This window comes from Myotis daubentonii, chromosome 8, assembly GCF_963259705.1.
Source record: "Myotis daubentonii chromosome 8, mMyoDau2.1, whole genome shotgun sequence".
Classification (NCBI taxonomy): domain Eukaryota; kingdom Metazoa; phylum Chordata; class Mammalia; order Chiroptera; family Vespertilionidae; genus Myotis; species Myotis daubentonii.
In genome coordinates, this window is record NC_081847.1 from 30,814,555 (window position 1) to 30,827,648 (window position 13,094).

Consider the following 13,094-nt stretch of genomic DNA (forward strand, 5'->3'; position numbering starts at 1 on the left):
GAAAGAGGCCAAAACCCAGGGTTCGCAGAGCGGCTCCTGGACTGGACCTAGAGATGCGCGAATCGATGGCGGAAGCAAGCTAGGGAGCGACTTTCGGGTGCCCCACCTAGCCCTGAGCCCCGCCTTCCGACCGCTGGAGGGGCAGAGCCTAGGGGAGGCCTTTCCAAGTTGAGGCAGAGGCGGGAAGTGCAAACTCCAGAGGGGAAGTGGGCCGCGCGGGACCTCCTCCAGGCACTCCTCCTTGCCTGTCTCCCTTCCTCGCGGCGCTCGCCCCAGGTTACGTCGGGCGGCCTCGCTGCCTCCATCACCGCACCTCCCGGGGCCCTAAGCGAGGGCTTGCACTGCGCAGGCGCACGGCCCTGCACGTGATGCGGTGGCGCAACGCCCGTTGGCGGTTCTCTGGCGCCCGCTTATTGGTCTGAAGCAATCCTCGCCCCACCCCCTCGGTCCACCAATGGGCGGAGGCGGGGGCGTGCCCGAGGGGCGGGTGGGTGCCACTCAGGACTCCCTCCTCGTGCTCGGCGTTGAGACCCCCGCTGCCGCCGGGATCGCCACTGCCCCCGCCTCAGTAGTCCCGCCTCGGCCCCGGGGTGCGCCTCGCACGGTAAGACCGCCTCTCCTTCCGCTACCTGCCGGTCCCTCCCGCTCGCGGAGATCCCCTCCCAGCGGAGCCTGTGTCCTAAGCCGTCGGTGCAGGAGACCCCCTGCGGCTGGGGCGGTGGAGGGGCGCTCTGTTGTCAGGGCCGGGCTGGGGAGGGCGCTCTGGCATCTCAGCTGGGGAGATGCCGGACCCCGGGGGCGCGGTGACCATCAGCCTGTGTAGCTGGGGTATCTCTGTGGGGCGCTGTCCGGGGCACGTGTGACACTGTGAGGGCGGGGGCGTAATGGGGTCAGCGCCATCCGCATCCCCCCACAGCTGCAGCCCCTGCCTCGCTGTGTGACCTTGGGCGGGTCCCCTCTCTGAGCCTCCCGTGCCTCGGCACCCTCAGGTAGGAGGGCGGGGATGTCGGGGAGTGCGGGCTCCAGAGACTGCGTCAACAGAGGTCATGGTGGGGAGGGCACAGGATTATCTTTGAAGACAGAGACGCTGCCTCACTGACCGAGAGGGATGTGATGGGGGTTGGGGGTTGGGGTCCTTTACCCTCATTTGTCCTCGGCGAGGAGGAGAAGGGGGCGGGGATGGGGGCGCCACATCCTTGGGGATGGAGGCGGGAGAAGATACAGGTCCTACACCTGGCCCCCTGGTGCATCTAGGTTCTGAACCCGAGTTCCTGTGAATGAGCAGGGGCCCTGCTGGACTGAGGAAGGAGGCATTGGATCGCCTTCCCTCTTGATTCTCGGCATTAGGAAGCAGGAGTAGAACTGAGGAAAGTCAGGGGCAGCTGACAAACCCTGGACCCTGACTGGCCTTTACTAGTTGGGACCGCCAGGGTGGGGCAGGCAGTCGGGACGCCGGAGGGAATCCAAGCACCTTCTAGCTGAGGGCTTGGGGTAGGGTTTTTTGGGGGGAGAGGGTGCTAGATAGAGGAAGGCAGCTCTTCTTGGGGAGATAGGCGGGTGTGGCATGATGGATGTGAGAGAGAACACTCATACCTCTCCTTACAAGGAAATGGAGTCACATCCAAACTGAGTTGATATAAAACTGCCACAGCCATACCTGACTTCCGGTCTTACCTTCCCAGGCATCGGCCTAAGTATGTGCGTCCCCACTGTGTTCAGTCTTTGCTGGGTTCTGGAGCCAGCAGGTCAGGGGCCCCAGTGGGGATCTTTTTACAAGCTTGAGCAATTTAAAAAAATGTCTTTATTGATTTTAGAGAGAGGAAAGGATATGGAGAGACAGACAGTGATGTGACAAACATTGATCATTTGCCTCCTGCATGCTCCCTACTGGGGATTGAGCTAGAAACCCAAGAAGGTGGCGGTTCTGGAGCTCCACCTGCCATAGGCCCTCCTTCCAGACTGGAGGTGTGGGACAGCCTGGAGAGACAGACAGCACCCTGTGGGGCAGGAGTCTAAGGGGCTGAGAACTCTGGGCTTCTGTGTAACTGTCCATCTGTCTACTCACTTGTCATTGTCCCTGGGCCTGTTCTTCACGCCAGACGCTTCACTGGGCCTGGCTGAGCCCTGCCCTGGATAGGGTAACCTTGAAGCAGCACTTCTCTCTAAAGGTGAGAGGGACCTGAGCTGGCAGCATTCTGTCCTCTAGAAAGAAGTTTCCCCCAATTTCCCTGAGAGTAACTGAGAGCCAAAGAAGCCCTTAAGGCCGTTTCAGCCCTCCGCATCCTGTGGCTTGTCCCTGGTACCACCCCTGACCTGTTGATAGCCTATCTAAGGGGAGGGGGGGAGGGTGTAATTTTCTTTTTTTTGCTGGGCTGGGGGTATTTTCCAGGATGTGCATTGTTCACATCTGCCTTGTGAGTTCCTCTGGTTTTGAGGACAGCAGGCTCCCAGCAGTCTGTTCTCTGTCAATCCCTGGGGACCTGCCTGGCCTGGGAGTGGAGGAGGGGGACAGCAGGATGGAGGTAGAAAGGGGGAGGGAGGCCCCTCAACCCATGAGCTGTATTCTGAGAAGGCTGAAGTCCCGGGGGGCCCACCCTGAGGGCCATTCCTGGCTGTTCCAGGATTGCCTGAAGTCCTCTCTCTCCACAGTGCTGCCCTGAAATTGCCTTTGCTTCCTAAAGCAGGCCTTTGGGGGTTTGCTTTTGCAAAGGTGGGGGTGAACTGGGGAGCATTGTCAGAGCTTCAGACACCAGCTGCACCAAACCCTCTGAGGAAGAGGCCACTGCTTTTTCCTGTGTTACAGATGAGGAAACTGAGGCACAGAGATGTACAGTAACTTTTCCGGGCAGCCTGAATCTGGACCAGGACTGCTGGGCTCGGGAACCATGCTCCTGCCCATGCCCCTGCTGGCTCCAGAAGGCTGTGCAGCTGGGGGCATACTCAGGACTGGGCTGGCACAGGAAGGGGCCTCGCAGTTCCCTGTGGACACAGTGCAACAGGAGGAGGCTGGACACCTTCTCCTCCTGCTTCCGATAAGGAATTGTGTGAAGAGTCTGGCTTCCAGGGGACAGCCTCCTGCTGTCAGAAAGGAGGCTCGCTTCTTCCTGGCTCTGGGCCCCTGAAGTCACTTGCCTCCCCCTCTGCTGGTCAGTGCAGGAGATGCAGGTCCTACTCTCTGGCTTTACGCAGGCCCTACCTTTTGGGCTTTTCATGTCAACGATGGAAAGCGTTGATCACCGATTGATGGTGGCAAGGCTAGAAGGATGCCTAGTGGGAGGCTATACACTGAGATGGGGGAGGGGTGTGCCCTCCAGGGCAGAGGTTGGCTAAGAGAGTGGGGTAGGGCTTTCCTCTTCCTGAGAGCATTTGGTAAGAGAGTTGCCAAGAGGGCCGAGCCAAGGCCCCGACTTGGGCTCCGCTTAGTTTGGTCATTCATTCATTTAACAAATATGAACTGAACACAGGTTCTCCCTGCCAGGTGCTGGGAGAGTTTGGCCTAGACAGAGTTTGGCAAAGACAGTTACTGCCCTTGAAAGGGAACATAGATATGAAATGATCCCATAAATGAGAAGGGGATCCTTTTAAAGGTGTTTCAGGGAAGGGCAGGGGTGTGGTGTTGTGCTGGGGCTGAGATCCAGGCCTGGGGGACAGGATTGTTCCAGGCAGGCAACATGCAGTGCATTGTGGGGAAGACAGGGAGGGGGCCCTGCAAGTACTGGGTCAGAGTGTTTTTGTGAAGAGTCCCCAGGAGCCTTTGCTGATCCGCCACTGGTTACGAGTTTCACCAGGGCCTCCAGGAAGTATCTTGGGAGATGCAGGGATCTTGTGGGCATTGGACAGCCATTCCCCCTGCAGAGGTGTGGCTGGAACAGCCTCTTCGGAAAGTGGGAAGGTGAACCGGTACCCCTTGCTCATGGCCATTTTTCACATACTCTGAGTCCATAGTTTCTGAAGGTGGCTGGAGTGGATGGGGTGGAGGTAGGCTTCTCTCCTAGAGCCAGAATCCCTGGGGATAAATAGACCTAGAGCAGCCCAGGCCAGAGATGATGAGTGGGGGCATAGTAACCCTCCTTGCACTCGGAGTGGGGCCTGAGAGCTAGCCTCCAAGGAGATGGGGATGTGTGCTGGCCTGGGCTGTACCTGCTGTGGTGACTCCTGCATTCCTGAGCCCCAAGCCTTGCCTTTCCTTGCAGCCTCCTTCAGTCAGGGGTTCCTGGCACCCAAGCTGATCACCGTGCCCATGAGGCAGGGTTGGGCCTGGGTGGACTTCTTGAACTGGGAAATGGGAAGGGAAGTGAGGCCCGTGTCCAGGCAGCTTAGCGCCTGCGAGACCTCCAGGTCATGCCCTCCGCTGGCCCAGCCCCTGACTATGAGGCCACCAATCTGTGGTTTGTTTCCCTTCCTCATTCCCTGGACTAGCTGAGATCATTCGTGGGTCACTCATCTCCCAAATACTTAAGTGTGTATCTCTGAAAAATAGGACATACTTCTCTACAGAATGCAATTTCATTATCTCACCAAATAAAATAAGCTCTTATTTCGTAATGTCGTCTAAGAACCAGTCCCATTCACATTTTCTAATTATCCCCAAATGTATTTTTTATGGGTAGTTAGAAACCCCCTGCCCCATTTATTTCTCTCTTGAAGCTGGTGTAGTGGAAAAAACCAGGTCATTTGTCCCATAGAGTCCCTGCCTTCTTGGTCTCTTTGTGTGTTAATCTAGAACAGCAGTTGGCAGACTTTTTCTGTGAAGGGCCAGATAGTAAATAATTTAGTCATTGCAGGCTATGTGGTCTCTGTGGCAACTACTCAAACTAGTTTTTGTTGTTGTTGTTTTTTATTGCAAAAGCAGTTTTAGACGATAGGTAAACAAATGAGTGTGGTTGTGTTCCCATAAAACTTGACAAAAAACAGGCAGTGGCGCTGGCTGGCTGGTTGGTTGGAGCTTCCTCCCATACCCTGATGAAAGGTGGCAGGTTCGATTCCAGTCAGGACACACCCAGGTTGTGGGTTTGATCCTCCGACAGGGTGGTCGGGCACCTGTGGGAGGCAGCAGATTGCTATTTCTCTCATTGATGTTTCTCTCTCTCTCTCTCTCTCTCTCTCTCTCTCTCTCTCTCTCTCCTCATCTCTTTAAAATCAATAACAAAACAAAACAGGCAGCAGCCCTGTAGTCTGTTTTTTGCCCATCCCCTATCTAAAAAACTTCTCTTCCTTTATTTTTCTTGCAGTTTGGAAAAAACAACAAAACAGGTCAGTTGTCCTAAAGACTATCCTGCCTTCTGGGTGTGTCTCATTGCTTTCTTGTGGAGTCCTTTAATTTGTTCCACTAACCTCTGTGTTTTCAATAAGCCAGCAGTTGGAGCTGGGGCCTTGATTAGATCCAAGTTAGACGTTTTGGGCAGGTGGGTGCTGTGCCCTTGCCAGTGGTGCTGTGATTTGGTGCTGCCTCACATCAGGAGGTATCAGTGTGCCAGGTCCCATTGTGAGTGAGGGGCGATTAACCGGTGCCTGACTGGCTGATGTCACATCTCTCCATTGCAAACTCGTGTCATTCCCCTGAAGAACTCTAGGTCATCTGTTGGTGACACGTGAGCATCTGTAAGCATCTACTTCTGTCAACCTTTTTCCTCTGGTTTACCATCCACTGACTCACTGCCTCCAGCGCGAGTTGGGGGTTGCAGAATTACTTGGCATTTGGTCATTTCTTTGTTATTTAACAGCGAGAATTCTTCTGTAAAAAAGAGCTTTCTTCTAACCACCAGGGCAATTTCATTACGGGAAAGGCCAGGAGACAGGCTGAATTATTTCTCGTTATTGCCAATTTTCAGTGTAAAGAGTTAGGGCATTGTCACTGTCAGTGGTGACAAATGAGGGTTTGGGTTTGTTTGTTTGGCTTTCTCTCTCCTTTTTTTCCTAATCTCTGTGACTGCTCCAGTTTTATGTTTTCCATCTGTTTCCATCAGTTGCACTCATTATTCTTTTTTAAAAAATGTTTTTATTGATTTCAGCGAGAGGGAGAGGAAGAAAGGGATAGAAACATTAATGATAAGAGAGAATCATCGATCAGCTGCCTCCTGCATAACCCCTACTGGGGATTGAGCCTGCAACCCCGACATGTGCCCTGACTGGGAATTGAACTGTGACTTTCTGATTCATGGATTGCCCAACCATTGAGCCACACTGGCAGGCTCATTATTCATTTTGATGTTGAAATGATCCCAGCTCAGCCCACAGGGGCCGGGCTGCTCACACAGGCTTCCTGGGCACCTCCGCTGTCCCTGCCTTGAGGCTGCCTGCTTTTGGGGAGCTGAGCTGGGGAGGGCAGTCCCCTTCATAGGCGTCTGTTCTGTATATGGCCCTGGCCAGTCACCAGTAGGGAAAGCCCCAAGGACACGTCTTATGTAGACCCCCATTTTTGCTCCCCTCCAAACATACTGTTGACTCTGACCTGGACCCAACTTATTGGGTATATGACCTGAACACTGTGGACTCTGGCTGCAGGAGGGTACACCCCTTGGTGTCACCAGCTCTAGAACTGGCTCCTGGAAAGAGCCAGAGAAGTCCCCTCCTTTCCAGACTGCCCCTCCTGTCAGCCTCAGGGGCCTGGGCACACGCGTTCTGTGCTGGTGCTTTGGCACCCAGAAGCTGCAGCTCCGTGCATGCCATTTGGGCCCTGGGTCAGAAGGGTGTCAGGCGGGGTGAGGGCTCTTGGTGAATGTGGGGTGTGGGTAGAGGAGTTGGGGGCAGAGCTCCTTGAGCTAGAGGGTGCAGGCACCACTTGGGCTGCTAAGAACAGTAGGGGTTTGGGTCCTTCCTAAAGGGAGGTCTCTGTTCTCAGGCCATGGGTGGACCTGATCCCTGCCTTCCCACTCCCTTCCCCACTCCCTACCCTACAGGCTCCTGCTGCTGTCCTTGGAGCATGGGAGGCTGCTGAGCTTACACAGCAGGGTCCAGAAGGAGCTGCGTGTCTCCCCCGTGGCAGGGAGGGCATCCATGGCTGCAGCCAATAAGGGTGAGTGCCTTCCTGGCCTGGTGGGGTTTGCAGGGCCTTCCAGCGGGTGCAGGTGAGAGGGGTGTTATTGCCTGTGGGGCCTGCATTGGCTGTGTGTATGGGTGTGTGTGTGTGTGTCTGAATGTGAGCACAAATTACATCAGTAAATGCACCAGTGTTTATGCCAGGTCCTAGGGTACAGCCAAGCCCTAGCAGGGAATGTGGGGACCCCTTGGTGTGCTGGAGGTATGAGCCCTCATGCCCCTGTGTTCCAGCCTCTGCGTTGCACTGTGGGGGTTGGAGGGACATGCGGGGCTTGGGTGAGCACTGAGCTTGGCGAGGTGGGTAGAGCCGCAGAAAGGGATTTTGGGTTCATTCAGAGTCAGAAGGACTCCTGGAGGGTGCTAGGCAGGGGAGGCTGGTGAGATTTAAGGGTCAGGTCTGGGGTCTCAGCAAAGAATGTGGCAGTGCCAGGCTGGCTCCTCTGGACCTCCACCAAGTGTGTAAGAACCCAGGCCAGGGCAAGGCCAGACCCTGCACCAGGAGGACTCTGAGCAGGGCTCTTGGGAGCCCTCGGGACGGTGGGGGCCAGAGAGCACTGGGGTCTTGCTCTTGGTAAGACAGACCTCCCCCAGGATTGGCTCCTGATACTCTGCCTGTCTCAACCCCTGCCTCCTGGCTTTGGAGAACCTGATCCCTCTGGGGACAGCAGAGGGTCTTGTGAAGGGTTACACAGATGAGGGGGTCTCTGGGCAGGGTCCTGGAGGCTCCCCTGGGTTCTCCCATCTTTCCTGCCAGTGATCCAGGACAAGTTAGGGGCAGCGCAGCCTCTCCCAGGTGGTGGGCTCAGTGTGGGGTTTGCCCCCCTTTTGTTTTTCCCACTCCCAGACAGGTCCCAAGGAGCCTGTTCCTGTCCTTGCCCCTCACCCCGACCAGGCTGGGGTCATCAGGAGGGGCAGACAGGGACCTCAGGCACAGGGATACCTGGAAGAGAAGGTCCCAGAGATGGGGAGCGTGGCCCTGTGGAGGAGAGCCCTGGGGAGGCTTCCTGAGGCCAGGGCTGGGTCTTGGTCCACCTGGGGCTAGGTGAGAGTCTGGAAGACTGTCTCTTCTTGTGTCTGGTGTCAGCCTTATTCCCTAAGTGAGGTGTGATAGTAGCCAATTCCCGACACCCATTCTTCGGGTATTTTTTGTGGGAGGACTGGGCCTCAAGCCTCATGATCCCCAGAGTCTGGTAGGATGTGGCCTAGCCTTGAAAGTGAGTGCTGTGTGATGTCAAGGGCACTTGCAGGGGGTAGAGGAGCAACAAGGAGGAGCCATTTCCTGGGGGTAGAGGAAGCCCGCAGTCCCTGGAGCCGTCTTCCACTCTCTGCCTAGGCAACAAGCCCAGAGTCCGGAGTATCCGCTTTGCAGCAGGCCATGATGCGGAGGGCTCCCAGAGCCACGTCCACTTCGATGAGAAGCTGCATGACTCGGTGGTCATGGTCACCCAGGAGAGTGACGGCAGCTTTCTGGTTAAGGTATGTGCACGGCTCCCCTCCCCCATTAGTCTTACTTCCTCCACCTCCTTCTCAGCCCTGCTTGGCTTCCTGGGCCTGTCAGTTCCACATCCTCTAAGCTGAGGCCTGGGTTCAGGTCCAGGTCTGCTAGTCAGGCTCCGAGACCTTGGGCAGTTCACCTCAGCTTCCTGTTCTCTGAAATGAAGACAATTCACATCCCATAGAGTTGGTTCGAGAATAAAATGGAAGAATGTATGTATGTTACACAATTGGGAGACTAATTATGCTAATAACAAGGTATGACTTTATTTTCCTTTTTTGCCAAACCGCTGGCTAATTCAGCCCCATGTTTTCTGGTCTTTGGAGCACACCTTCTCCTATTGCTCACACTTCACACACCCTCCAGTGTGGCTTCTCCAACTCTTGGGACACTGTTGGATCCCACATCCACTTGGGAGGGGCAGGAGAAACTCTCTGAAAGGAATGGATTGGGGGAAACAGAGAGTGACGCCCTCAGGTTGGACAATAAACCAGGGCTCCAAAGTTGAGCAGGAATGCCAGGGGAGGGGGGCAACTGGTCCATCGAGACCACCCTGAGGAGGGGCCCAGATTCATACCATTCTCTGCCCAATCCTTGCTCTTTCTCCTAGGACAACTTCCCCAAGGGAATAAACAGAATGAAATAAAACTTAAAAAAATAGCCCTGGCTGGTTTGGGTTCACATTGATGTTTCTCTCTATCTTTCTCCCCTCCTACCCCCCTTCCACTCTGCCTGAAAATCAGTGGAAAAAATATCCTCGGGTGAAGATTTGAAAAAAATCTCTCCCTCTCCCCCACTCCCCATTGCAAAATCTATTCATGTCTATTACAGAAACTTGGAAGATAGAGAAAACTATAAAGAAATTTAAAAGTACCCACAATTTTAGAATCTAGAAATAACGATGGTTAATATTTTGATGTGTGTCATTCTAGTTTTTTTTTATAGCTTTGTTTCCATAAACAAAAAGCTGGCATCACAGTGTAACACTGTTCTTTGCTTGCTTCTGTTGTGAACCGTCTCCTGCCTCTATCAGTAAATCATTTTCCACGAGATTCTACAACTGTATTCCATTATATGTATCATCGTTGATTTAGCTGGCTCCCTATTCCTGGCGTTACTGCTGTTTCTATTTCTTACTGTTAGAAAGAGGGCAGTGATGAGTATTTTTTGCACATCTTTGAGTATTTCCCCTGGAAAATTCTGCAAGGGGTCCAGCTGCATCACAGGGTCATCCTTGGCAGGCCCTGCCAGAAAGCTCTCTGGAGAAGTGTGTCCTCCACCTGCAGAGTGCGGGAGCCGCACGGACTGAGCTTTATCATGCACTGGCATCGGCCTGATCCCACTGAAAGGCTAAATGTTCCATGCGGCCAACCCCAACTGGCCCCCAGGGACAGGGCCCTCCGGCCCCTGAAAGCATGAACAGAAGAGTGTGTGTGCATGTGAGCTGTGGGTACAGCATGCACCTCTGTGCCTCCTGGACTGGCACTCGGTCAGCCTGCCTGCTCAGCAGCCACCTTGGCTGGTGACCCTTCATACGATTGGAGTTTCCAAGGATGGCGTCTATCCCAGAGGGCATCGGTTGCCAAGCACTGTATGAACAACAGAAATTGCTTGGACCCTGAGTCGGGCCTGTTGGACACAGTGAGCCTTTGAGTGGGCAGGCAGGCATCCATGTGTAGATGCCAGCAGGCAGGCAGGAGCCTGGGTTCAATGGCTGGTGCCAGGTCTGTGGGCCAGCTCTGGACTGACACAGCTGGTCTCGTGTCAGTTTCTAATTCTAAGCCAGCCTTCATTCTGTGCAATTTATGTTGCCCCATGCCTCCACGTGAGTGACTGGAGGACCAGTGTCCCTGACCCAGGGCTGTTGGCTCTGGGCAGGTGATAGTAGTGATGGGGGCAGGGGGATGGCCCCTTCTGGGCAGTGGCTGGTACCTTGCTCTGTGCTACTCATGGTAAGTGTGGCCAAGAGGCCTGTAGCCTGTCATTTCCCAGCTTCCATTTCCTTGTCTATAAAATGGGCCACTGAGGAGCTGTGGGGCCCATGAGACAGATGGTGAGGAGTGTGGGGCCCAGCTGTGAGGTGAGGTCCTCGGGGAAAGACCTGGAGTCAGGCTTGGGGTGTGGACCAGCTGGAGTGGAGAGGGCAGATAAACCCTCTAGGATCCCCAAGGAAACAGGTGCAAAGGCCCACAGGATCATAGATGGCATGGGCCCTGGGGGAGGCTGTAAGTGAAGGTGCTTCCTTCCTCCACCCTTCCTGCTGCAGGTTGGCTTCCTGAAGATCCTGCACAGGTATGAGATCACCTTCACTCTGCCCTCGGTGCAAAGGCTGAGCAAGGACGTCCGAGAGGCACCTGTGCCCAGCCTGCACCTCAAGCTCCTCAGCATCATGCCTGTCCCAGAAGGTGCGTCCTCTGCTCAGGGTGCTGGAGGCTTGCCTTCCTCCAGCAGGGCCTGGGTGTGAATGGGAGTGAGAACACGGGATGCTCTTTCCCCCCCATGTAGTGGGGACAGGCAACTCAGCAGCTGGGAACATGGCGCCTTCTATATGGGCTTACAGTGTGGCAACTTGGCAGGTCCCTTGCCCCAGGCCTCATGCCCTGGACAGAAGCCCATGGGCTCACACTGCTGGCCTATGTCTGCCCCACTGCCTGATAGTTCACTCACTGGGATGATGGGAGCCACTGAAGAACTGGCTCTGGACCTTCAGACCTCCCTCCCTCATGTCCCTCAAGAGCAACCTGCTGGAGCCTTAGGAACTTCAAGGCTCCCTCCTAGCCCCCACATGGGCTTTGGGCTGGGGGCTGCCTCTCCCCACCCTGCTAGCTTCAGCCCCCACTCCCTCCATAGGCTAGGGCAGGGGTCCTCAAACTCCGGCCCGCGGGCCACATGCAGATACAAATATTGTATTTGTTCCCGTTTTGTTTTTTTACTTCAAAATAAGATATGTGCAGTGTGCATAGGAATTTGTTCATCGTTTTTTTTTAAAACTATAGTCTGGCCCTCCAATAGTCTGAGGGACAGTGAACTGGCCCCCTGTTTAACAGTTTGAGGACCCCTGGGCTAGGGCATCAGTTTCACTATGTGCAGAAGCCCAGCTTCAGTCACATGTCCCCCCACCTCCTCATGACCTCACCCTTAAGTGGATTGAGCAAACTCCCTCAGGCCTTTGCCTCTTGCCACCGAATCTGCTCAAGTCCTGGCCTGCCCACCCCACTTTCCAATCACTTCCTCTCCCTGCCTGCCTTTTTGGGGAATCAGCAGTTCCTCCTCCTGGAAGCCTAAGTTTGATCCTTGGAGCCTTAATGGGGTGGCCACAGGCCTGAGGCATGTAGAGTTCATTGAAGAATGGGAAATTTCTCATGCCTGTGCCCAGCCTCAGGGGCACAGGTCCTAGACTATCCTTGTTCCTCTGGAGGAGGGAGCCAATGAGTGCTAGGGGGCAGGGGCTGGAGGCCATGGAGTTGCTGATTGCCCGGACAGGTTACAGCGTCAAGTGTGAGTACACAGCGCACAAGGAAGGCGTCCTCAAGGAGGAGATGCTGCTAGCCTGTGAAGGTGGCACAGGCACCTGTGTGCGAGTGGTGGTGCAGGCCCGCGTCATGGGTGAGAGCGCAGGGTGTGCATCTGGCTAGGGGAGGGAAGCGCCTGTTTGGCCAAAAGGGGATTCTGCCTCCCTCCTGTCTGAAAAAGGGATCCTTGCCATGGCTGGGGTTCCCCGCTTCCTTGTTGAGTGTCTCCACCCCCCCTCCCCTCAATAGAGCCCAGAGAGAAGGTGGAGGGGTCCTCTTGGAATGGGTGGGGCCAATGGTCCAGCCTGGCATACTGACTTGAAGCCTACCTTGCAGACCGGCACCATGGCACACCCATGCTGCTGGATGGTGTCAAGTGCGTGGGTGCTGAGCTAGAATACGACTCGGAACACAGCGACTGGCACGGCTTCGACTGAGGCCCACGCCCCCGCCCACCTTGGGGCCCCTCAGCCTTAATCTCCACCTCATCTCCCCAAATGCTGCATGATGGTGTGGCTTCCTCATCTGTCCCTAGGATGGGCATGGGGGTGGTGTGTCTAGGAGCCTCTGAGCTGGGGCCTTGCCCACGCCTCACCTCTGCCTTCATTCATGCCACCTCCCTGCCTCTCCTGTGTCTTCCTCTTCCCACTTCCTCCTCTCCACGTGCCTCAGTCTCCTGCGGGAAGAAGTGGGTTGAGCCCCCAAGGAGGCTATCTGAGGAGGGGTGGGGAGGGCGAGGGCCTAGGGTGGGTTTTACCTGTCCCTCCCCACTTGCAAGCCATAGGAGCTCCAGCCAGGGCCTGGAGAGGAGGGAGCTGGCTGTCATGTCGTCATTTCCATTACTGCTGCTGCTGTCTCATGTAAGCCACCTCTCCTGCCTCCCCCCTCTCCCACTGCTGTCTATGGTGAGTGGAGGGAGGTGCAGTTCCCAGCTCCTGCACCCAGGTGTGTGTCACTTGGTTTTTAAACAATGGTTGGGATGAAATCCTAAAGAAATAAAACTTTCAGTGGATACCAGAGACCAGTGGAATGTTTGTTCTTCAGGGTCC

At 55.3% G+C, this 13,094-nt stretch overlaps 1 protein-coding gene across 2 annotated transcripts; it reads left to right on the forward strand.

Moving 5' to 3' along the window:
* The first annotated feature begins 446 nt into the window (after nucleotides 1-446).
* ADISSP (adipose secreted signaling protein) lies at nucleotides 447-13,064 on the forward strand. 2 transcript variants are annotated; one of them, XM_059705650.1, is made up of 6 exons: nucleotides 447-604; nucleotides 6,900-7,015; nucleotides 8,372-8,514; nucleotides 10,800-10,938; nucleotides 12,017-12,139; nucleotides 12,382-13,064. In XM_059705650.1, exons 2-6 carry the CDS (start codon nucleotides 6,997-6,999, stop codon nucleotides 12,480-12,482), a joined length of 525 nt encoding a protein of 174 aa, XP_059561633.1. In that variant the 5' UTR covers nucleotides 447-604; nucleotides 6,900-6,996; the 3' UTR covers nucleotides 12,483-13,064. The 2 variants fall into 2 exon arrangements, with proteins under 2 accessions (XP_059561633.1, XP_059561635.1); XM_059705652.1 differs by lacking the exon at nucleotides 447-604 and adding an exon at nucleotides 5,232-5,253.
* The last annotated feature ends 30 nt before the right edge of the window (nucleotides 13,065-13,094 follow it).

What these genes read in the sequence shown, in the direction of transcription:
- ADISSP (XM_059705650.1), top strand. An exon ending in ACGGCAGCTTTCTGGTTAAG is followed by an intron (nt 8,515 to 10,799) that starts GTATGTGCACGG and finishes TTCCTGCTGCAG; the next exon opens with GTTGGCTTCCTGAAGATCCT. An exon ending in CATCATGCCTGTCCCAGAAG is followed by an intron (nt 10,939 to 12,016) that starts GTGCGTCCTCTG and finishes TTGCCCGGACAG; the next exon opens with GTTACAGCGTCAAGTGTGAG.